Here is a 22,762-nt window from a genome sequence, read left to right as displayed (position 1 = left end):
CTGCCAAAACTCCGAAGCGAAAAAAAAAAACTATAAAAACTACTTACAGTAGTACTATTACTTTACAGAATTTGCTTAACAAATCTGTATTGTATTGTTATGTACCATAATTATTTTTTAATATCTCCGGCGAAAATGGAAGCAAAATTCACCGGCGACGCCGTGATCTCCACCGTATCATACGGCGGCGCCGGCGAGATGTCGAAATCGGTTGCAGTGATTGCGTGTACTGTTATGGCAATATTGTATGTAGCGATCTTATATGCTCCGACGTTGATTCTCCGATTACCTCCGTCAGATTCGTTTCAATCATATATGATCCGACGGTTCATATGCGCCGGTGTTTCCTCGGTTTTCTCACTCATTGCTTGCTCACTTATCCTCCCTGTAAGTTCTCCTTTTTCTGATGATAGCTGTTGAGGTATGAAATTCGTAAAAATGTGATAGTTCAAGTCTATTTTTGGAATAGTTGAGGTGTGAAATTTGTAAAAACGTGATAATTCAAGTGTATAATTGAATAGTTGAGGTATGAAATTCATATAAACGATGATAGGTGAGGTATGAAATTCGTAAAAACGTGATAGTTCAAGTGTATTTTTGAATAGTTGAGGTATGAATTTCGTATAACCGTGATAGTTGAGTTATGAAATTTGTAAAAACGTGATAATTCAAGTGTATTTTTGAATAGCTGAGATATGAAATTCGTAAAAACATGATAGTTCAAGTGTATTTTTGAATAGTTGAGGTATGAAATCCGTATAAACGTGATAGTTGAGGTATGAAATTTGTAAAAACGTGATAGTTCAAGTGTATTTTTGAATAGTTGAGATATGAAATTCGTAAAAACGTTATAGTTCAAGTGTATTTTTGAATAGTTGAGGTATGAAATTCGTATAAATGTGATAGTTGAGGTATGAAATTTGTAAAAACGTGATAATTCAAGTGTATTTTTGAATAGTTGAGATATGAAATTCGTATAAACGTGATAGTTCAAGTGTATTTTTGAATAGTTGAGTTTTGAAGTTCGTATAAACGTGATAGTTCAAGTGTATTTTTGAATAGTTGAGGTATGAAGTTCGTATAAATGTGATAGTTGAGGTATGAAGTTCGTAAAAACATGATAATTCAAGTGTATTTTTGAATAGTTGAGGTATGAAATTCGCATAAATGTGATAGTTGAGGTATGAAGTTCGTAAAAACGTGATAATTCAAGTGTATTTTTGAATAGTTGACTTATGAAATTCGTATAAACGTGATAGTTGAGGTATGAAGTTTGTAAAAATGTGATAGTTCAAGTCTATTTTTGAATAGTTGAGGTATGAAATTCGTATAAACGTGATAGTTAAGGTATGAAGTTCGTGAAAACGTGATAGTTGAGGTATGAAATTCGTAAAAATGTGATAGTTGAGATATGAAATTTGTAAAAATATGATAGTTGAGGTATGAAATATGTGAAAACATGATAGTTGAGGTTTGAAATTCGCGAAAAATGTGATAGTTGAGGTATGAAATTTGTAAAAATGTGATAGTTGAGGTATGAAATTTGTGAAAAATGTGATAGTTGAGGTATGAAATTCGTGAAAAACGTGATAGTTGAGGTATGAGGTTTATAAAAATGTGATAGTTGAGGTATGAAATTCGTAAAAATGTAATAGTTGAGGTATGAAATTCATAAAGATATGATCATTGAGGTATGAAATTTGTAAAGATATGATCGTTGAGGTATGAAATTCGTAAAGATATGATCGTTGAGGTATGAAATTCGTAAAAATCTAAGTTGCTCGGACTCTCCAAAAATGTTGCCGCACCCGTGTCGAATCCTTCAAAAATACACTTTTTTTGGAGGATCCGACACGCATCCGAAGACATTTTTGAAGAATCCGAGCAACTTAGGTAAAAATGTGATGGTTGATGTATGAAATTCGTAAAGTTATGATCGTTGACGCAGCTAGGCATGATCAGTCTTATCGGGCGACTTGGCTAATTCCACAAGATACTTGTCACCTTACTCTGTCCACTAAAGCTAGCAAATGAAAATATGATTTTCTGTGCTGATGTGTTACATAGAATCAGAGTATGCCATCATGAAGTACTAAATCTAATTCAACTTCAACAGATGAACTTCCTGCTTGCCTGAAGTTAGTTACTTTACTATGGTTGTCTAAAGTTGAAAACTTGAAATTCACCTTTAGGTCAATTTTTAGCAGCTGTTCAGTATTATAAGCAATTTAGTGTATTAGCAAAAGCAGCTACTTTTCTTTTTCCGTTCATATGTCATATACATTAAGTCCTCATAGTATTCTTGTTGATATATCACTATACTTTAGTGGATCTTTTGTCCTGGATATGCTACAGAATTAGTATGTTCATTTGGGGTGATGACTTAGATGATACAAAGAGTTGACAACTAATGTCATGTGTATGGGCGGGGTTATAATCCAGACTAAAAGGAATAAAGGTTGAGGTTTAGTTAGGGAAGAAAAAAATAAGAACTATTATAAAAGCAACAGCAATGGGACATTAGCATTTGTACAAAAGCAGGACTATTCTTCCTACCTATTGTAAGGAGTCAATGAATCGATATAGTTCAGCAAAGTATCAACTTGATTAACATCTTTATTCTTACACCAAAATAATATATACAATGAAATGCAACCACTTTTTTTTTTCAAAACATTTAGAATTCCTTTCCATCTGTATTGTCCACATTAAGCACAAAGGTCACTGTTCATTGTTGCCTTGAGACTCTGCTCTATCTTCTGATTTCTCCAAGCGGTAAATGTGTCCATCAGATTGCTAGGGCATGATAATTTTAATCCACATTATGTCTTGTTCCCCATAGGACAGTTAAAGCCATTTAGCAAGAAGGCTCTTGTTATTCATTCTTAAATTTTTATCCCAAGTGCCCCTTCTTGTTTGAAACTTCTCACGTTATACCATTTAACCAAGTGGAACCCTTTTGCTTCTAAGTTTCCTTCCCACATAAAATATCTCCTTACCTTATTTAATTGTCTTTCTAAGCAAACTAGTAATGGAATGGTGACATAGTATATGATGGGATGCTATCCAGCACACTGTTGATCTTTGCGACTCTATCACATAGGGACAAATCTTGTCTTCTCCATATGGCTAATTTTTTGCTCAAATATTATTTATTACCTTATGCCAGATCGCCTTCTCTTTGTTTCTTGCCCATAGGGGAAGCCCCAAGTAATTTGCAGGGAATGGTCCTGCCTTTGATTGGACATTTGCAACATCATTCACCCGGAGACATTGAGATTTTGGCCAAATTGATGTCCAGTCCTAACACTGACTCAAACACCAGTAGGATATATTTCAGATTTCTCAACCTTTCTTGCTCAAGTTAAAAAAAACTGAAGTGTCGTCAGCATAGAACATGTCTAATAGATGCCAAATTATTTGTTTCCCTTATACTAAGCAGTTAATCATCTTTTTGATTCTGCAGTTTGGAACTTTCTAGCACTGCATGCCATGTCTGCGATAAATAAAAATGGTGAAAGTGGGTCTCACTTGTCTAAGATATCTTGTGGAAGATAAGTAACCTTGGGGACAACCATTTATTATTACTAAAAGATCTTCTTGCAACTCCTCTTCTATCATCTCTGACTCCCTAAAAGTAAGAGGTGTTTGGTATATGGATGGTCAGGGCCTTGTATTAACGTGGATGCAAATTTAAGTGACAATTTGATACTAAGTTCAAAGTCTAGGTCATCTTTTAGTTCATGATTTCCTAGAAGTGCCATTATTTGACAACATACTAAACATGAACCGTGAGGAAAGCCCACATATTCATAGGCTTATATTTGTGGAATATCTTACCCTTGAATATGAAAATGCTCTCCATAACATATTTTACTTGTTGATCTACCTAAGTCTTACATTTAAATATAGACTGAAGAAAGAAAGGGTATTTAACTCATAGTAGCAACAGCTGAAAAGAAGTATCAGGGGGAACTTCTATCATTTAAAATACTGTGAGGGTTGTACCAAAGACAAATGTTAATATGCTAAAGTGAGAGCATGATGTCTCCTCTGATCCTTTTCCTCAATTAGGCTATGTATCATCTCTTTTGCAGTTCTTATACTAGATACTTGTATTTTTCTGGAAGCCAGGACATACATTAGTTTTACCTAATCAGGGAAATTCATTCGTGAATTAATAATTATTGGTTTTGGAACTTGCCTGCAAACTTCTTTTACCAGCAACTTCCGCTTATATTCTTGGTGTGATACAATTTTCCAATCTTTCAGATTCAATGGGGTAAATCTCACCTTTCCGATGTTTACGGCATCAGATTGGATCATATTGTAAGTATCATATCTTCACTGGATTGATTATTTTTCATGAGACAGTGCTTTGCATGTGGTTGTTACCAAGTTCTGTTCTTTTATGACTCGCAGATCGAGAAAGGATGACTGATTGCTGAAATGCAATTTTATGTTTAAAACAGTGGCAAGCTGTCATCTTTCCTCTTACATTGACCTCCTTAATGTACGCTGGGACCTTGATCCTCAAGCTGTTATTGTTGCTAGACTTGGCCCAAGAAGATCGAGAGAATGGAAGAAGCCTGTCACTTGACATTATTAAAAATGCTGTCCATGAATTTATTGAATCGATCTCTTCAATGGCGTCCAATATTTCAGCATGGCGTAATTATTTTGTGGTCAGTTACTTTACTGGAATATTAAGCTAGTTACCTTCTTTGTTCACTATGTTATGCACTGGGCTATCTGATCTTCGTATTAGGATTTCTATTTCATGGTTGCAAGAATAGTAATAAGTTTACCCTCAAACTTCTGTTATCACTAACTCACTTTGAAATAGCTTTCATGCCATCATCTCCCTGCATATTTGGTATATATGCAGATGCGTTTTCGTTTTAGATTTTATGATTGCATCAAACTAGAAATATATCAAATCAAGTTTCTTACTTTTTGGTCGGACTGAAAGATCAATTCTTTATTTTATTTTTTGGTAAGTAAAGGTATTGTTGATAATAAACTCGGTACCAAGAAAGTACTTAGAGTCAAGCTGGGGCGTCATTTCATTCTCGTAATGGAAATGAGTACACCGCAAGACCAGACAAGTTGCACCTCGCCTTGCAGCTAGAGTACAACAAAGCTTGGTAGGAATCCTCTAAGGTTGTACGGAATCCATAAAATCTAGCATTATGTCAAGATTATTTGAAAAATCAGCATTACACCAGTTTTTTAAACTTGAATGGATCTATACTTCAACAGCAAAGAGTTCTTTTCCTTCCCCTCAATAAAACGTCTTTTTGTTCCTCCCGAGCCAAACATCCCAGAATATGCCAAATGTAATGGTCCTTCAGAACTTTTTCTTCAATTTCTTGATTCTTTGACTTTTCCAACTGCTTAGCACTTGTTCTGCATTTGCTGGCATGAAACATTGAATTCCATACAAGTTAAGAAACATACACCAAATATGCCATGCAAAATTGCAGTGTGAGAGAAGATAATTTTCTTTCTTGCCATGATTTTTTTGATCAAGTAAATGTAGTTTCATTCATAAACATGGCAAAACAGTTTTCCTTTGCACAACACCATCTGCATAAGCTAAATCCTCTTATTTGCGAGTTGAAGATACGTAAGGATCTCTCTGAAGAGTTTCTCTTTTGTTGCATCCTTTTCAAATAAACTAAACATCTGTTTCCGGAATGCATATTTTTCAAGTCCTTTCAAAAGGGTAGATGCGTGACATGCTGCCCAAGGTGTTTGCTTGTTTGGTATCGAACTCCTTTAATGTATTATCTTGCATATTCTCCTGTCGCATAAACAACATACATAGAAGCTGACCTGCTTAGGACCAAAAGAATATCAAAAAGTGGTACTGCACGATAAATTATGGCAATACTTTGTTAGAGTTTAACCAATTTCATACATTACAGATTTACAATAATATTTAGTATTAAATCAATAATATTTAGTATTTACTAAAATACCTTGTATGTCCAAGTCTCCCGCTTCAATAACTTTTATTGTGAGAGTTAAGCTTTAACTTTTTGGAGGATGTATCAAGTAATGGGGTTGTAATTTTAATTGCGGGAATGCGCAAGAACTAAATATGTGGTATTGATTCACGGGTCTTTATGGATAGTTACAATGAATCAGTCTTCCTGAAAAGTCCCCTAAAAGCTATCATGAATATATACTTTGCGGGAAAGTGATCCTGGAAATAACCTTAGACAATCTCCATTACTTAGATGCAACCAAATACTCCAACGTGTGTGAGAAGTGATTCTAGCGTGTGAGTGTCTTTTTGAAGTTATTGATGCACGGTGTGTATTTTACCTTATCTTTCTTTCAAGGAAAAAAAGAAAACAAATAACATGATATGCATTTTCTCCTTATTCATGTCAAAACGAAATTCCAATTAGCTACAATTTATAAACATGAAAATTTATCTTGTACTTAAAATTCTTGTTTGGATGATGTCCTTTTTAACAGGCTCCACTTACAGAAGAGCTGGTTTTTAGAGCTTGTATGATACCTTTGCTTCTTTGTGGAGGATTCGGCACCTATAAGGTGGTGTTTCTTTGTCCTATATTTTTCAGTTTAGGTAAGTACGAGCTACAAGGATTTCGTTTTTCAAATTTAACTTTGAAGAAGCATGAGATGTTACTTGCATATACTTTTAGGATTTAAGATTTTAGGTGTATGCTTTTGGGGAAGTAAGATTGAATTTTCTTTATAATATACCACATGTCTAGTCAATTTTTATACTTAATAGTCCTACTGAGAACGAACTCAATTTTTTTGCATCGTAGTTGTTAGTCTCCTGTGTTCTGATCTCCATAATGACTAACTCACTCACTCATGTGTGACATGCTATAATTGGAACAAACATAAGCTAAGCTAGTCTCCTATTTTTGCACTGAGACTGCAACCACACAGACACTATTCGACAGGACAATGGAAAATATTTTCATAAAATCAGGACACTACATTGCTGAGATACATTTGTCCTATGAAGCAGAGCGACTCTAATACATTAATTAAAACTGTGAAAAAGAAATGTTTTTTAAGTATGTCTATTTGGCAAAGGGATTAGTCTCCCCATTCACAGGTTTTGCCGTTCTCCAGTATATTTAGATACACATGAAATAAGTATTTGAATAGTCAAGTGAAAAATGAGATGTTATTCATTGTTTGTGTTATATTTGCTAACTTTTTGACTTAAAGATGAAATGTATTCTTTGATTTCAACTATGGATAGTTTATCATTACCTAATCAGAAGCAACTATTATGTTATGTTCTTGCAGCTCATTTAAACCATTTGTTAGAATATGCTCAACGAAGCGGCAGCTGGCTCAAAGCTCTTATCACTGTAGGTATGATCTTTTGTATCCACATTAAATCTTTATATATCAGAAGTCTAATATGAATGGACGACCATTATATAATGCTTTGATTGGGAAGAGTGTCGTGATTTAAGTCTAAATGTGATTTTAGTTTGAGTTTCTATTAGAGTGAGGCACTCCTGGAAAAGTAGTATATTGTAATGGGAGCAATTGCATCAATTCTTAATCATCGATAGAGCCTATCAGTTCTCTACATCCTTCTTTCTGCATATATTTTGACAGATCAAGCAATTTTTCATTTCTACCGCATGAGGCAAAGTTGACATTCAGCTTGCATGTATACATGTCATGGCACCCCTAAAAGTTCAGAATATATAGAAGTAATATCCAAGTTAGAGTTAATAAAGCCTGTCAGTGATATTTAGTTTGCATTCAGACATAGCTTTTATGTTTTCAGGCTTCCAGGTCGGCTACACAGTCATCTTTGGATCATACGCTTCATTTCTCTTTGTTCGGACAGGTCAGCGATACTTACACTGCTTGGGTGTGGAGACAGCTGTTCTTCTTTTTCTTTTTCTGTTTTTGTGACTTTTTTAAGTTTTAAGAATGAGGTCTAGCTTATTACATCTTTTGCTTGAGGGTGAAGTGACCCCCTCCTCGGCAAGCGTTTGCAAATTTTCCGTTTATACGAGTAGAGGCTTATGTGCACAATCTGAAATTTTAAGGCTTAAAATTTGCTAAACACAAAAACACTTCACATCTTCCTTCCAGTAAGAGCTGCTAATGTTTGAAGAATTATTTCATTGAAGTCCTTAACTCTAGCTTTACAAATTTTCGGGTTTGTTTCCTTGTGAATGTAAAATTTTCTACTGTACCAAGTTTGTTTCCTCGTAGTCGACGTCTTAATTGGATCTTCACTGTACCAAGTTTGGAAGTATAAAGTTAGCGCGTGAGGTGAATCCTCTATTTTGTCCCACTAGCAGCCATTGTTAATGATTTTCCTCGTACTAGTATTGGTCTATGTTTTATACAATGTTGATACTATTTGATGCTTTTGTTTAATACACTATACATATGTTAACTGCAGGACATCTTACCGCTCCACTAGTTGCTCATATTTTTTGTAACTGTATGGGCTTACCTGTAATAATTTCACGGAGGACAGGTATGTTATACTTCCATTAGCTGAATTCAACTGTCTGTAAGCGATTAGAGAGGGACTCTATGTTGCTCCGACTCTTCAAACAAGTCAACAGGTGTGTGTCAGATTCTCCAAAAGTAGTGTACTTCTGGAGAACGGGTGCAGCATTGCAAGTGAAGAGTTCGCACAACTTAGGAAAGGGTAGAAGGTGCGCGTGCCTGATGCTAATTTTAAATAATGTGTGGACTCTATAGTAGATCAGGTTAGAAACGTCCATGTACATGTCAATCAGTTCTGGAGTTGCACTATGTTCCAATTCCTTTTCTTCGTCCGAGTGTGTTTGGTAAGGTCACAAGTACAACTTTTAAATTAGGTTTGCACTCGTAAGATTGTATGATTAGGCATACGGCCTCATTCATACAAATACAATAGGTTGTCTTTCTTAAGAAGTAGTTTTATGCAGGCTTAGAGAAAATATAATAGATTGTGTACTAATGGAAGAAGAATAATCTTTAACAAGAACGTAAATGCATGAATATGCATAGACGCCACCTCATTCCTACCATTCCTTCTGTAGGTGTTACAAGTGGCAAGGCTAGGAATTTCTCTGAGAATGTTAAACATTACTATAGTATTTATTTACAAGCAATATTTGACCTATATATACAATGCTCAGTTGACCACCCTTCGTCACATGTCACATGTACTTGCGCCCTCAAGCGGTAGAGCTTCAGGCCGATGTCCTTCTAGGTCTAGCATCTATCACTGAACCAAGCATGTTAAGTTACATTTCAGTCTCTGCACCCAAGGGTATGGTCTAGCGCTCAATGAAGTGAGTGAAAATCATAGGATATCAAGGTTTAAATCCCCACATAGATAACACAGCGCTAGGTGCTTTTTCCCCATATGCCTAAACCTTGGTAGGCAGAATTACCCGATATATGTGTTGGTAGGAGGTAGCAAATACCTAGTGGAATAGTTGACATGCACGCAAACTGATCCAGACACCAACGTCCCTCAATCAGATAACCATTTTTACACTATGGAAACTCACTTAGGTAATATGTTCTTATCGTAAACATTATTAATGAAAACTCTTGTTTTTCCTCTTCTTATGGTTGTTAGGGATGATAACAGTGGCATCTGTAGCTGGGTTGCTAGGTTTCATCTGGCTTCTTTTTCCACTCACCAGTCCTCATTTGTACAACGCCACAACGGATAATTGCATGTGTTGGCATAGATATTGTAGTTGGAGCTAGAAAATTTGTCAACACTAAAACAACTCCTCTAAATCAGTAAACCTGTGTTTACGCGCTTGCCATTCCTGTCGTGCTTTAGTCTGGAGTTGCGACGCCACTTCCCATTCTCGTTCTTGATACTGTAACATGAAAAATATGGAAATTTATTTTCATTTTCGATTGTATTTTGTATTTTGTATTTGGCAAGCATTGTCTTGTCCTCTAAAAATCTGAATTGAAGTTCATCATCAATTAGTTCAGAGACATTTGTTTGATGTACATAATAGTTCTTTTTAAATTTAGTTAAAGAAGGGCAGAGTTGTTCCGAATTTGTGCTAGTGGGAGGTAACATGTATCTAATGGAATAGTTGAGGTGCATGTATGCGCCGTAAAAAAGGTATGTCTGGTGCAAGGTCGAGGGAAGGGTCACATTCCGAGGAGTATGATATAGATAACTTATCCTAATTCAAGCATTGACGGCAGGTTTCCTAGCTCAAACCTGTGACTTTTAGGTCAAACAACAACAGCTTTATTGTTGCTCCAAGATGAAACCCCCCCACCCCCACCCCCGGTGCCATCAAATTTTAGTTCAAGACTTTTCAAATATTAGTAGAAAAAGACTGGCCCAATGCGATCTCAAAAGTGGTAAGTATTTCATTTTTAATTACAGGTCTCGGGTCAAGCCTTACTGAATACCTAGTCACCGTCTTGGGCCAAGCCTTAATACCTAGTCGCCATATAGGGCCAAGCCTTACTGAATACGTAGTTGCCACTTCTAAAGAGTATTGTAGCTCCATGGAATTTTTTGACACGAATTCAAATTTAATGGGGGTTTTCTCTCCACAAACACTATTTATTATGTGTGCCAATGGCACCTAAATGAAGATAATACAATTACACAAATACATGAAAGACTAGGGGAAATTTGCGTTTACAAAAAACCAAGTGATATCTTTGTTTTGGTTATCATTCGAATAGAGATTTGGCTTAATGATATGATAATAGGAAATAAAATCTAATTAACCCTGATCTTACTGACTATATATATAATGTTTTGGCGTAATTGGTGAAGTTGCCTGCGAAGACACAGGCTTGAGATGTGGTGACAACCTCTTACAGAGATACAGGGTAAGGTTGTATAAAATAGACCATTAATGTCCGGTACTACTCCAAACATTGTGCGTAGTGAGAGCTTAGTACATCGAGCTATCCTTTAGCTCGTCTCATTTGTTTTAGCTCGGTTGGATAGAATTATTCAATACCGCTAATAGAAGGGACCAAGTATCATGTGAAATTAATTGAGGTGCGTGCAAAGCTAATTCAGATATCATAATTATAAGAGAAACAATCTCTTGCAAAGATACAGAATAAAGCTCTATAAAATAGACCCTTAACGTCTGGTCCTACTCCAGACCTTGTGCATAGTGATTGTTCTAGCTTGGTTGAATAGAGTTATTCAATACCGCTTATAGAAAGGACTAGATATCATCTGAGATTAATTGAGGTGCATGCAAAGCTAATTCGGATATCATAATTATAAGAAAAACAATTATTATATTGGCAATTTTTGGAAGAGAATGAGTAAGAGGAGATGTTGAAGTGATGGAGAAATACGTACTTAATTCCAAGCTTGACTTTTTTTAACTAGATCGTCCCATACCAATGTAGAATCCATTCAACAAAATAATCAATGACTACTCATACATTCAAAGAAACAAAAATGTTTTCATCTGATTAATTATTACTTCCTCCGTTTCAATTTACTTGTCATAGTTAACTATTAAGATGTGAGTCTCTGAGGGTTCGAATAATATATTGATTCGATCACATGCCTCATACGAGAACTTTCATTATATCTTTCGCTCTCGAATGTAATTCTCCGCTTACTGACTCAATCTCTCTCTCTTTTTTTCAAAGTAAATTCACATCGAACATTCGTTAATTTAACTTTCGTACTCCGTCAAACAAATTAAATCGGAAAGAATATATGTGTATTGCGTGTAAAACTCTTTGTATAAATGTACTATATATTATATAATATTACTGTAATTGTTTCATTTTCTTGATTGTTTGAAAAGATGGTTTTAGAAGAAAGAAATGATGCCTTTTAGATATACTTTCTGATGACCAAGATCTTCTCCACCAAAAGATGACCTAAGTCTTCACAACTTATTTTTGTAAAAAAATATACATATATATATATAAATTAAAATATATTGAATATGAAAAAAAATATATAGTACTAGAAGAAATTGAAAATTGTCATCATTTCTGAATTCTGAGTGATGGGAATGGATAATTAATTATTTATTGAAAGATTTTGGCCAATTGTATGTCTGTATATATAATTAATAAGGACAATTTTTTTCAGTCATCATAGCCTATGTGCTTCTTCTGTATTTATTATAGCTTCTAGTTTGACTTGTGTTGTGGGAAAAAAAAATTGTGATATATTTCAATGAAGTGACCTGCAAAACCATTTGATATATATTCAGAAAATGATGATGAATAAAATCAACATTATTTGAAATCTCTTGGATAAGAAATGAAGAAAATTGACCAGCAGAGAGGCAGAGCCAAAGCTAGGATTTCAGCTGAGGGGTTCAAAATTTGAAGAAAAACTCACCGATGTGGTTCAACATCTGTAATATATACATAAAAATCATTTTCATATGTAACGAAGGCTGGCGGCTCCGCCTCTGCTAACTAGCCATTTCTTTCCACCTGCTCTAAATTTCTAGTCTTGGTGAACAGAATTATCTGATATCTATTGATATAAGTTATTGATGGAAAGTGATATGTATCCCAAGACATTAGCTGAGGTGCAAGCGAGTTGAAGGGACTCTATGGTTATTAAAAAAAAGATTAACTGCGGTTTTTTCATCGATCCTAGCTAGCTTTGGTAGACAAGAGTCATCTGGTATTTGTGCTTCAGCCTTTTCTCAAATCACGTGCATAACAGAAGCTTTAGTGCACCAAATTATTTTTTCTAGCTTTGGTAGACAGAGTTTTTTGATACCTGTTATTGGTGAGAAGTGATAAATATCTCGTGAAATTAGTCGATATATACACACGTTCCATTGACTAGGGGAGATCAAAAGGTCAAGCACGTGCATATTAAATACTTCCAAAAAATCATTTTCGATTCTCGATCGAGCTCGATGCACAATACTTGCTAGTGCGATTAATCCTTCACATGATACGATTTATTTCTCATATAATTTGCGGGCTATTATACTGAAGCGATATTTATTTTGTGTGCACCCTAGATATATTCAGAAAAAGATGATAATGATGAACAGTATCAACATAATTTGAAAATCTCTTGGATAGGAAATGAAGAAAATTGACTTGGGGATAAAAGGTCAAAGATATGTAATATTATGTATTTCCAAAAGAAATCATTTCCTGTGATTTCATATTGTAATTATTTGTATGGGGAAATGGTGTTGTTAAATTAAAAAGAAAATTAAAATAATCATATATCTTCAAAAAAAAATTATAAATAAATATTTGAAACTAATTATTTGTTAATATAATCCCTTATGTTCAACTTAGGTTATCAATGTGCACTAATTATAATTGTTTAATAAATACTCTGTTCTTCTTCCTTTTTCACATCTTGTATTCAATATTTACTTGATATCGATTATAATCCATATTCGCATCGAGAAGTTTTACATTTGAAAGTAAAATTGATATAAAACACTAAGTAAAAAATAAAAAGAAAAAAGTTAGACTTATCTTAATTCGCGTTGAAAAACTCTCTCGATGTAAAATAGTATTCCACCGGCAACAACAACAATAACAACATACCTAGTAAAATCCCACAAGTACGATATGAGGAGGGTGGAGTGTACGCATATCTTACAATTACCTCGGTAATGTTTAATAGAATACTGCTGAGTGTAAAAATCAAATAATTGAATCTTGACTAATTTAGTACACATTATGATAAGTTTTACTTACTAGACATCAAGTGCAAAAATCAAATAATTAGATCTCAACTAGTTTTTGGAAGGGGAGCATTATTGTCATGTGACCAAAAAGTCACGGATTCAAGCCTCGAAAATAGTCTCCAGCAGAAATACAAGATAAGTTTGCATACAATACACCCCTGTGGTGAGACCATTTTTCGAACCCTGCACATAACGGGAGTTTTAGTACATCGGGTTGCCTTTAGATCATACTAACTATGATCAACTAAAGTTGCGATAACATTTTTATTAAGGGATCCCAATTTAGTATATACTTTCTCCGTTTCAATATATGTGACAATGTATTATTATTAATATTCCAATGTCTCCTAAGATATGTACTAGTGAATAAAGGTCAATATGACGTGGGTATCATCAACAAATGACAAGACGCCATGTCATATACAAAAGTGATATGGTGGGGTCCTCTCTGTCCTAGTTACTAATAGTAAGAAGGTACTAAAATCCTCATTGACTTGTATAGTTTTATAACAAATGGTATACAAAATAAATCTTTTGTATGACGTTTCCTCTGATTATATCCTATTTCAACTCACAGAATCTCTTTGATTTGCCAACATTCTTTTTTCTTATATTTATGTTTTATTTCGGAGCTTTAAAGTAACTGGTAAATTATTATCATGTAACTCGGACAAGAAGAACAATAACAATGACATACTCAGTATAATCTCACAAAGTGGGATTTGAAAAGAATAAAGTGCACGCCGCCTATATCACAATCTCAGATGAAGTATAGAGATTGTTTCCGATAGATCCTCAACTTAGGTATTTTGTGACTAGGAAATCATGGATTTAAGTCGTAGAAACAACCCATGATAGAATATAAGGTGAAATTTAGTACAATAAACTCTTGTAGTTTGGTCCTTCTCGGGACTCATGCATAGAGGAAGCTTTAGTGGATCGAATTGCTCTTTATTTTTTCATTTTTTAAAAAGTACTCGCTCCATATCAATTTATTTGTTTGGTATTGATTTAACTATTTTTTCGTTAGTTGCAAAGGTCTACCAAAAATAACTCTACCTCCGACGGAGGATAAGGTTTGAGTTAACTTTATTCTCTATATACCCTATTTTATGTGATTATACTAGGTATGCTATAGTTGTTGTAGTGGTATTCATTTGATACGAAATTAAAGAAAAGAGAGGAGATTTTTGAATCTTATGATTTTAAACTTGAAAATGTATAGAATATACTATCAAAATACTCTTTAATCTTGTTGTCTTCATTAAATATACACAGTGAAACTCTACAAATAGAATCCAAAGAAAATAAATTTTAAATATTTGTGATACTTCACAAGAAGAGGGATCAAAGAGAATATTTTAAATAATTCAAGATTAAATGTGTGCCTAACTAACCATATAGGGACTAGAATCATCATTTATTGATATTTCAGGGATTAAATTCCGAAGCTTTTTTTAACCTCTTCCCAGAACTTTACTTTTTCGCTTTCTTGATGACTCGAATTTATAATTTCAAAATTAAAAGTGAAGGGTGTTTACCCTACGAGCGACCCTTCGCACGAAGTTCTCTTATAGTATGGTAATCAAATTTGGTGTTTGATTAAATTTGGACTCGCACAATGCAAGGTTTAATTTTAAGAGCGACACTTTTAATAAAATTATTTTTATCCCACAATTTAAATTCGAGATATTTAATTAAGAATAAAGAAGTGTCAACCATCCACCACAACTTGTGTTTGTTCTGTTTTCAAGTAAATTATGCCAAAATAGTTTACTATGATACCAAATATTTGCATCAATAATTGTTCTATCAACTCATTCTACATTATTGAGTTTAATCTTATTGAACTTTCCAAAAACAATAAAGAAATTGCATGATAATGAGTTAAATGAAATATATAGACTTATGCCATTTTTATTCTACATAACCAATAAAATAAATATTTTTTATATCGGCAGTATATATTCTCCATTAATTCAACCACCAATAAAAGAAAAAAAATGATCAACAAAGAAAATATAAAACTTTGAGAAATTTAATAAAGAATGCATTTTATACTTCCTTCCCATACTAAAAACAGAAAAACAAAAGATTTAAAATTGAAAAAACATATATATTCCTTAATTCCTCCTACCTATTCTCCTACCATATAACTATTTAACTATAACAGCTATAACTTCCTATACTAATATACTAATAATATTCAACACCCCCAAAATAAATATTATAAAATATAAAAACCATAGTATTAGTTAAATAACTTAGGTGAGACCCACAATTTATTCTTTATTCATTCTTTTTTTTTTTTGCTTCGCTTGAATTTTGATGAAACATTCTAGACTAATTCAAGCATAAAAAAAGCGGGAAAATGATCAAAAAAAGAAAATAAAAAAGGAGATAAATTTAATAAGGGATGCATGTTATATTTCCTTGTAGATAATATAGATTTGATTACAACCTTTTTTAGCTCCAAAACATAACTAACCCCACCACCCCACCCTTAGAAAAACATATATTCTTCCTCCTACCTATTCTCCTACAATATAACTATTGACCATAACAACCATAACTTCCTATACTATTTAACCACTTAATATAATACTAACAATAATATTTAACAACCCCCAAAAATAACATTTAAAAAAAAAAAAAACATACTACTAGTTCAAATGACTTAGGTGGGACCCACAATTTTCTTGATTTTTTTTTTCTTTTTTTTTGACTTCATTTCTTCTTGGATTTTGATGACACATTCTTGGATGTGTTGGAGAGATTGAGATCAAGAATTGTATTGTTTTTTCCACCTCCATTGTTGTTGTTGTTGATGTTACTAGGACCAGCTTGCGATAACCTATGTTTGAGTTCACTTAAAAGTTGTTGATTTTCTTGATTCAATAGTTCTGCTTTCTTCCTTAGCCTTTCATTTTCAGCCATTATGTAGCAGTTTTGTAAGTAGAGCTTTGAGTTGATTCTTTCCATTTCCTGCAAAAAAAAACAAAAAAATAATAATCAATAAAAATGATGAAATTTAAGTTATATACACTGAAGATATACAAAATATATACAAAATCAAGCTACATTGCTCGGACTCTTTAAATATGTTGGCGAGTGGGTCAAATCCTCTAAAACGCTGTGTGTATTTCTGAAGGATTCGACATGACACGAGTGTGACAGCATATCTGAAGAGTCTGAGTAATGTAAGAATATGATAACTAACTTTGAAGTAAGTGTTATTGTAACATATTAAACTACACCATGTACCTATTGAATTTCACATAGATAGATAGATAGAAGAAGATATTAAGATGATAAAAATGTGAAGAGAAGATTTTTGATTTTTGAGAAAAATGGAAAAGGGAGAAAATGAAATGATGATATGAGAGGGAAATTAACGAGAATTTTGCCTAACTTTGTGTTAGGTGTAAGGAAAAGTAATAGGTAGAAATCATTACAATTCAGAGAAAACAAATGATCAAGAATTGGAAAAAAAAAAAAGTGGGATATAAATGTTGAATTTTTCTTAGGTAAAGATAGAAAGCAAAATCTCCAAAATCTTTAAATCTTCACACTTTCAAGAAATGGTTCTTTTTTAGTTTAATGTTTTCCTCACTTGGAAGACAAGAATAAAGTACATAGCAAGAGACAAACTTCTTATTTACACACATACCAAAAAAAAAAAAAAAAAATGGAAATCAAGAAAAGGGAGAAATTTGTAATATTCCAAGATGAACATGCATGAAAATTGTGCAAAAAAAATTAAGTTTGAAGATTTTCAAGAAACATTATAATGTTGTAGAAGAAAAGAAGTGACATAAAAACATAACCTTTTTGACAATTTTAGTTTTATGTGAGGAGACAAAAGGAATAAGAAAGTTGCAAAGTTGTAAACAATAAAAAAGAATGTAGCAATGCAAAAATCTTTTTGTCTAATGAAAAATAAAGAAACAAGAGAGACAAACACAGTATGTTGTGTGTGTGTGTGTGTTTGGGGGTGGAGGGGAGGGGTGGGTGGCGGGGTTCTTGATCTTTTCAAAAAAGATTACCTTTTGGTTAGTTATAGAACAAGAAGTAATAGTAGAAGAAGAAAGAAGATTTTGTTTGGTGAGTTTTTCTCATACAACAAACAACAACTAATACTTCTTGGGCAGTAAAAAAAGAGATATATATAGTGGAAAAAAGTAGGGAGTAGGGGGTGCGTGGTGGTGGGGTAGTGGGGTAGGTAGTAAGGGGGGACAAGGCTTTTTGTATCTTCCTTTCTATCTGCACAACAATCATGCATGTGTAAGCATGGAAGGCGGCTTGTGTATAATTGTGTATAGTTGTTGTATCTATAGGCTCGCACACAGATTCAGAATTTGAAATTTATGAATCTGATTAAAACTTATTCAATTTCGTAGATTTACTAATAAATATTTCTTAACATATGTCGTCAAAAATTAACTATTATCATAGAGTTTCAAAGTCCGACCGTAAAATTCAATGACGTTTTTGTAATTTTATTTGTAAAATTTAAAATTCCGTATTAATCATCATTTTTCAGTTTAAATTGAATGTACAAAAGAAAGAATAGTTATATAATGTTAATTAGTAATTAAATAGAAATAATCACTAACTTATTATCGAACTTTAAAGTTCAATTAGACTGTCAGCATATAAAACTTAAAATTCAGTATTCTTTATTCAAGGGAAAGGATTTAACCTCATTTTTTCATTTTAATATAATGATTATAGTGTTTTTTTTTTAGACCAATGTAATGAGGTCATGTGAATGATTATAATAAAAGGGTATTGAAGTTATTTTAATAAAGAGACCCAAGGGTAATATTGTCATTTACTATAGAGATTTGGGCCTTAAGATGGGCATTTTGGGCAATTCAAAAGTGTGTCCAATGATGATAGGGGTTTGGCCTTCCAAAGATTCGCAATGATGTTTTGGATTGGTTTGAACCAAGGCAGGCCCATCATCACATCCCACCCCACCCCCACTCCCACCCCCCACCCCTTACCATAATTAATTTCTTTTTATGTTTATCCATTTTGCATAATAAATCTTTTGTCCTCTCTATGAAAAAAAAAAAAAAACTTCTTAGAATGAGATAATGGACTATTATCCTCTCGAATTATAATCAAAGTTGTTACGAGACATTTTAACTTTATGGAGGTTCTATTATCCCATTAAATTATATTTTACTGTATTATTATCCACCTTTTATACTTACATGATTAAAAAAATTTTGCAATTAAGGTGTGTCATAAAAGGTATCACGTAAACACAAAATAAAGTAAAGCATATACCCCTTTGAATGACCAAATTTGTTACGGCAGTCTCCTTAGATGACCAAATTTGCTACGACATATTCTAATTTTACGAGGGTTTTATTACCCCCTCTGAACTAAATTTTAGCATTATTTTGTCAATCTTTTTAGCTGACGTGACACCTTTGGCGTGGACCTCATTTTTATGTAATAAAGGTGTCATATCAGCATAAAAGGATGACAAAAATATGCTAAAATTAAGTTCACGGGGTAATAGAACCTCCTGTGAAGTAGGAGTATGTCGTAGCAACTTTATCCATAGTTCAGGAATATTGTATGTTAATCTCCGCAAAACATGTCACATAAGCACGAAAGATGGACAATAATACAGAAAATTTGAGTTTTGGGGGATAATAGGACCCCCGTGAGGTTAGGTGTGTCACAGTAATTTTGACTATAGTTAAGGGGTAATAGTGTCTTATCTTAACATCTATTGTATTAACTTGACTCATTTGCCCATTTGAGTGTTGTTTTGGTATTTGATACTCGCAAAGGAGTCTTGAGTACGTCTGAATTTGTATTGACAAGTATTATATTTGGGTAAAACGATGTCATCTAAGACAATTTTATATTCAAGATTTAAACTTAAAACCTTTTATTAAATATGATAAAGTATTTATCACTCTACTACGATCTTCGTTGGTTGAAACTCTTTTGGATTCTAGATTAAAAATAGTGGTATTAAGGGGCAAATTTGGAATTTCGAACCTTATTATTGGAGCTAAAAAGAGGTTGTTTGTCTATTCTTTTATTTCATGTATTGGAACATTTTGGAGCTGATTATACTCGATTTGGAAAAAATAACGCAAATATAAAAGAACGTAGTAAGATAGTTGAGATCTCTTCACGTTTAATAGAGAATGTTTTACTTCTGTATCCCTTTATACATATTATATTTAGTGCAAATCTAATCGATTGGTGAATTTCAGATAGCAAATAAAAAAAAGACAATAAAATAGGATAAATCTTGAAACTAATTGTAATAAATTTAGATTAAATAATGCAAATATAGAAACGTTGTAGTGAGATAGTTGAGACTCCTTCACATTTGACAATGAATAATTTTACCTTATTACCTTTTTATATCTCTTATATACCAAGTGCAAATTTGAATAAGACCGATCAGTGAATTTCACATATTATATTCAGAAAAATGCAAAATAAAATAAAATAAAATAGGAAATATGTATTCATGTGTGTTCACATCTTTTAAACTTTAGAAATCAAATTAGACGAATAATTAAGCTAAGTTTCGTGAATGAATTAATATTAAGCATGATAGTATTTTGTTTTTTAGTTAGGTAAATGCTAATAATTAATAATCATAATTATTATTTCTGCAAAGTATCATAAGATAAAGCATTCTTTTAGCCATATTAAGTGTGATTAATTTGAAACAATTATGAGATTTTTTTTTGACAGATGGACTAACCTCATGGGTTATGAGTGCATTTAACGTGAAAAAATGATAACCATAAATTGGCCTAGTCAATTAATGTTTTTTTGTTTTTTGGATGGAAGCATCATAATTTTTTTAATTTTTTTTCTTATATTCATGTTAATAATGTTTTAGTAGAATATTTTGTAATTATCATATGTTTTTTTTCTCGTGTATTTTGATGAAGATTAATCATGGATTTAATTTATTTATGATCTATGATATTATTTAATCACATTCCTTATCACCTCTGAATATTTACAAACTTATCATTATTACTAAATATTCATCTACTTAATTACTCTAATTTTATGTTATAAGTCTAGACCATCTTTTCATATTTGAGGGTAATGTAATTTTATAAATAGTGAAATATAATTTATTTTCTATGTAAAGAGATAAAAAAATGAAGGTATTGAAAGTTCAGAATTAAGGTAGAAGGTTAGTAGTCAGATAATCGAGTATGGTCGCTCGATAGCTAGAAGAGGCAAAAGATTAATAGTAGTATTTAGTAATCGCATAGTTTCTTATTTTTTATTATGTTTTTGCTATCTGTTACTTCATTTTGATTTATCTTAAAATTTTGTTGTCGTTTTTTTTCTCAGAATAACCTCTCTTTTTGAGTCAAGAGTCTATCGAAAACAACATTTTACTTTTACTGCATAAAGGTAGAAATAATATCTACATACATTTTACCCTCTCCAAATCTCATTTAGGAGATTAGACCATATATATATATATCAGTTAATTAAAAACTAAATAAGTTGAATGATATATCACAAAATGATATTATTTCAAAACCAAGAGATAAGTGAAATATCCATTGAAATAAAAACTTCATCACCATATAGGATTTTGAAGTTAACCATAAATAATTATGTATTTTTTTTAATTTTTTTTTTTTTTTGGGCTTCTGCCCTTATTTATGGCAAAGTGTATTTGTTCTGAAAATACTAATGATGGCAAAACCTATATAGCTAAAAATAAATAATAATGGCATCTAGACTTACTGTTTATTCTTTCTTAATTAAGATAATAAATAAACCCTTCTGCTTTTTGCAGCCATTGAAATTAATTTTACACTCATATATTATTTTTTTTCTTTATAATAATGATTTTGGTTTCATAAATGAATGGTAATGGTAGCATTCATGAAAAAAAGATTTGCATGGCCTTAGATGTCAAAGGGCATTCATTCTAATACAATTGAGTACTCCCCCATCCATATTCATCATCACTTTCCTACATTTGCCTATTAACTACAATTATTCACTTAGCCCCTTCTTTTTACCCATTCAACACCAACACATACAAAAGGGGTAACCCCCCACCCCACCCACCCCTTGTCGTTAAAAGTTGTGATCGAGTGATAAGTATATGCTTATTTTTCATCTGATGTTTCGAGTTTGAATCTTGAAATTTGAGTTATTGTGCTTTAGATGGTTTACCTTTGAGGTAGTGGTACGGTATGTTGCATTCTACTTTCTCCAAATTTCACTTTGTGAGGTTACACTGGATATGTTGTTGCTGAATCTTGAAAATTAAGTTAACTTTACTCATTCAACACCAACACACAAAAGGGGTAACCCCCCACCCACCCATCTCTCCTCAGCAAAAGTTGTAATCGGGTGATAAGTATATGCTCATTTTTCATCTGATATTTCGAGTTTGAATCTTGAAATTTGAGTTATTGCGCTTTAGATTGTTTATTCTTGAGCTGAGGCTCTATAGGAAATGGTCTCTCTGCCTCTGAGGTAGTGGCACGGTCTGTTGCATTCTATCCTCTCCAAATTTCACTCTGTGAGATTACACTGGATATGTTGTTGTTGAATCTCTAAACTCTTGAAATGGAGTTTTCAGTGAGAATGCATATTAATCGAAATTCAAAATAAATATCAAACACCAATAGGAAATCCAAATGAAAGCACCCTCCCGCACCATCGGGTAGTCGATAAGTAAACTTCTATCGATAATTAGAGATTTGAGGTAATTCAAGTCTTGAGAATGAAGTTGATATCGATAATAAGGAGTTTTACCCTTCAAAATGAGACCTCCAATCGAGAATTCAGATTAATCAAATCCACAAAACGAATATCAACACAGATAGAAAAGCAAAAATGCAAGCACCCCTCCTACACCCCCTCCACCCTCATCTAGGACAAATAACGAATTTTAATTCGGCGAGTTCAATATTTAAATATTCGTTAGCAATTTATTATAAAATTACAATTTTAGTATTTTTATGTATATCTTATCGAAATGTTAGAACCTTCGACGAAACCCATTGTTTAGATGCTTCATCCGGTATAAGTCGAAATCTCCT

General features: G+C 32.8%; 2 protein-coding genes across 3 annotated transcripts; one reads left to right on the top strand and one right to left on the bottom strand.

The window, feature by feature from the left end:
* The first annotated feature begins 69 nt into the window (after positions 1-69).
* On the top strand, positions 70-13,129 carry LOC107843222 (CAAX prenyl protease 2). 2 transcript variants are annotated; one of them, XM_016687462.2, is made up of 8 exons: positions 70-387; positions 4,273-4,329; positions 4,473-4,685; positions 6,490-6,601; positions 7,306-7,374; positions 7,802-7,864; positions 8,432-8,509; positions 9,611-10,000. In XM_016687462.2, exons 1-8 carry the CDS (start codon positions 100-102, stop codon positions 9,742-9,744), a joined length of 1,014 nt encoding a protein of 337 aa, XP_016542948.2. In that variant the 5' UTR covers positions 70-99; the 3' UTR covers positions 9,745-10,000. The 2 variants fall into 2 exon arrangements, with proteins under 2 accessions (XP_016542948.2, XP_016542949.2); XM_016687463.2 differs by lacking the exon at positions 9,611-10,000 and adding an exon at positions 12,219-13,129 and having other exon boundaries at positions 73-387.
* Positions 13,130-16,086: 2,957 nt separating this feature from the next.
* On the bottom strand, positions 16,087-16,939 carry LOC124886973 (protein LITTLE ZIPPER 4-like). Its single transcript, XM_047395933.1, has 2 exons — positions 16,764-16,939; positions 16,087-16,667 (listed from the first exon to the last, which is right to left on the bottom strand). Exons 1-2 carry the CDS (start codon positions 16,860-16,862, stop codon positions 16,410-16,412), a joined length of 357 nt encoding a protein of 118 aa, XP_047251889.1. The 5' UTR covers positions 16,863-16,939; the 3' UTR covers positions 16,087-16,409.
* Positions 16,940-22,762: the final 5,823 nt, after the last annotated feature.

This window comes from Capsicum annuum, chromosome 9 (genome assembly GCF_002878395.1).
Source record: "Capsicum annuum cultivar UCD-10X-F1 chromosome 9, UCD10Xv1.1, whole genome shotgun sequence".
In the NCBI taxonomy this organism is placed as follows: Eukaryota; Viridiplantae; Streptophyta; class Magnoliopsida; order Solanales; family Solanaceae; genus Capsicum; species Capsicum annuum.
Note: the sequence above shows the minus strand (reverse complement) of the source record. Positions and strands in the feature narration are given on the sequence as shown.

Excerpts from the sequence above, each read along its gene's own strand:
- LOC107843222 (XM_016687462.2), top strand. The coding sequence starts at position 100 with ATGTACCATAATTATTTTTTAATATCTCCGGCGAAAATGGAAGCAAAA. Across the intron at positions 7,865-8,431 it reads ATTTCTCTTTGTTCGGACAG|GACATCTTACCGCTCCACTA; the intron begins GTCAGCGATACT and ends TGTTAACTGCAG. Across the intron at positions 8,510-9,610 it reads AATAATTTCACGGAGGACAG|GGATGATAACAGTGGCATCT; the intron begins GTATGTTATACT and ends TATGGTTGTTAG.
- LOC124886973 (XM_047395933.1), bottom strand. The coding sequence starts at position 16,862 with ATGCTGTCACACTCGTGTCATGTCGAATCCTTCAGAAATACACACAGC. Across the intron at positions 16,668-16,763 it reads ATTTAAAGAGTCCGAGCAAT|GAAATGGAAAGAATCAACTC; the intron begins GTAGCTTGATTT and ends TTTTTTTTGCAG.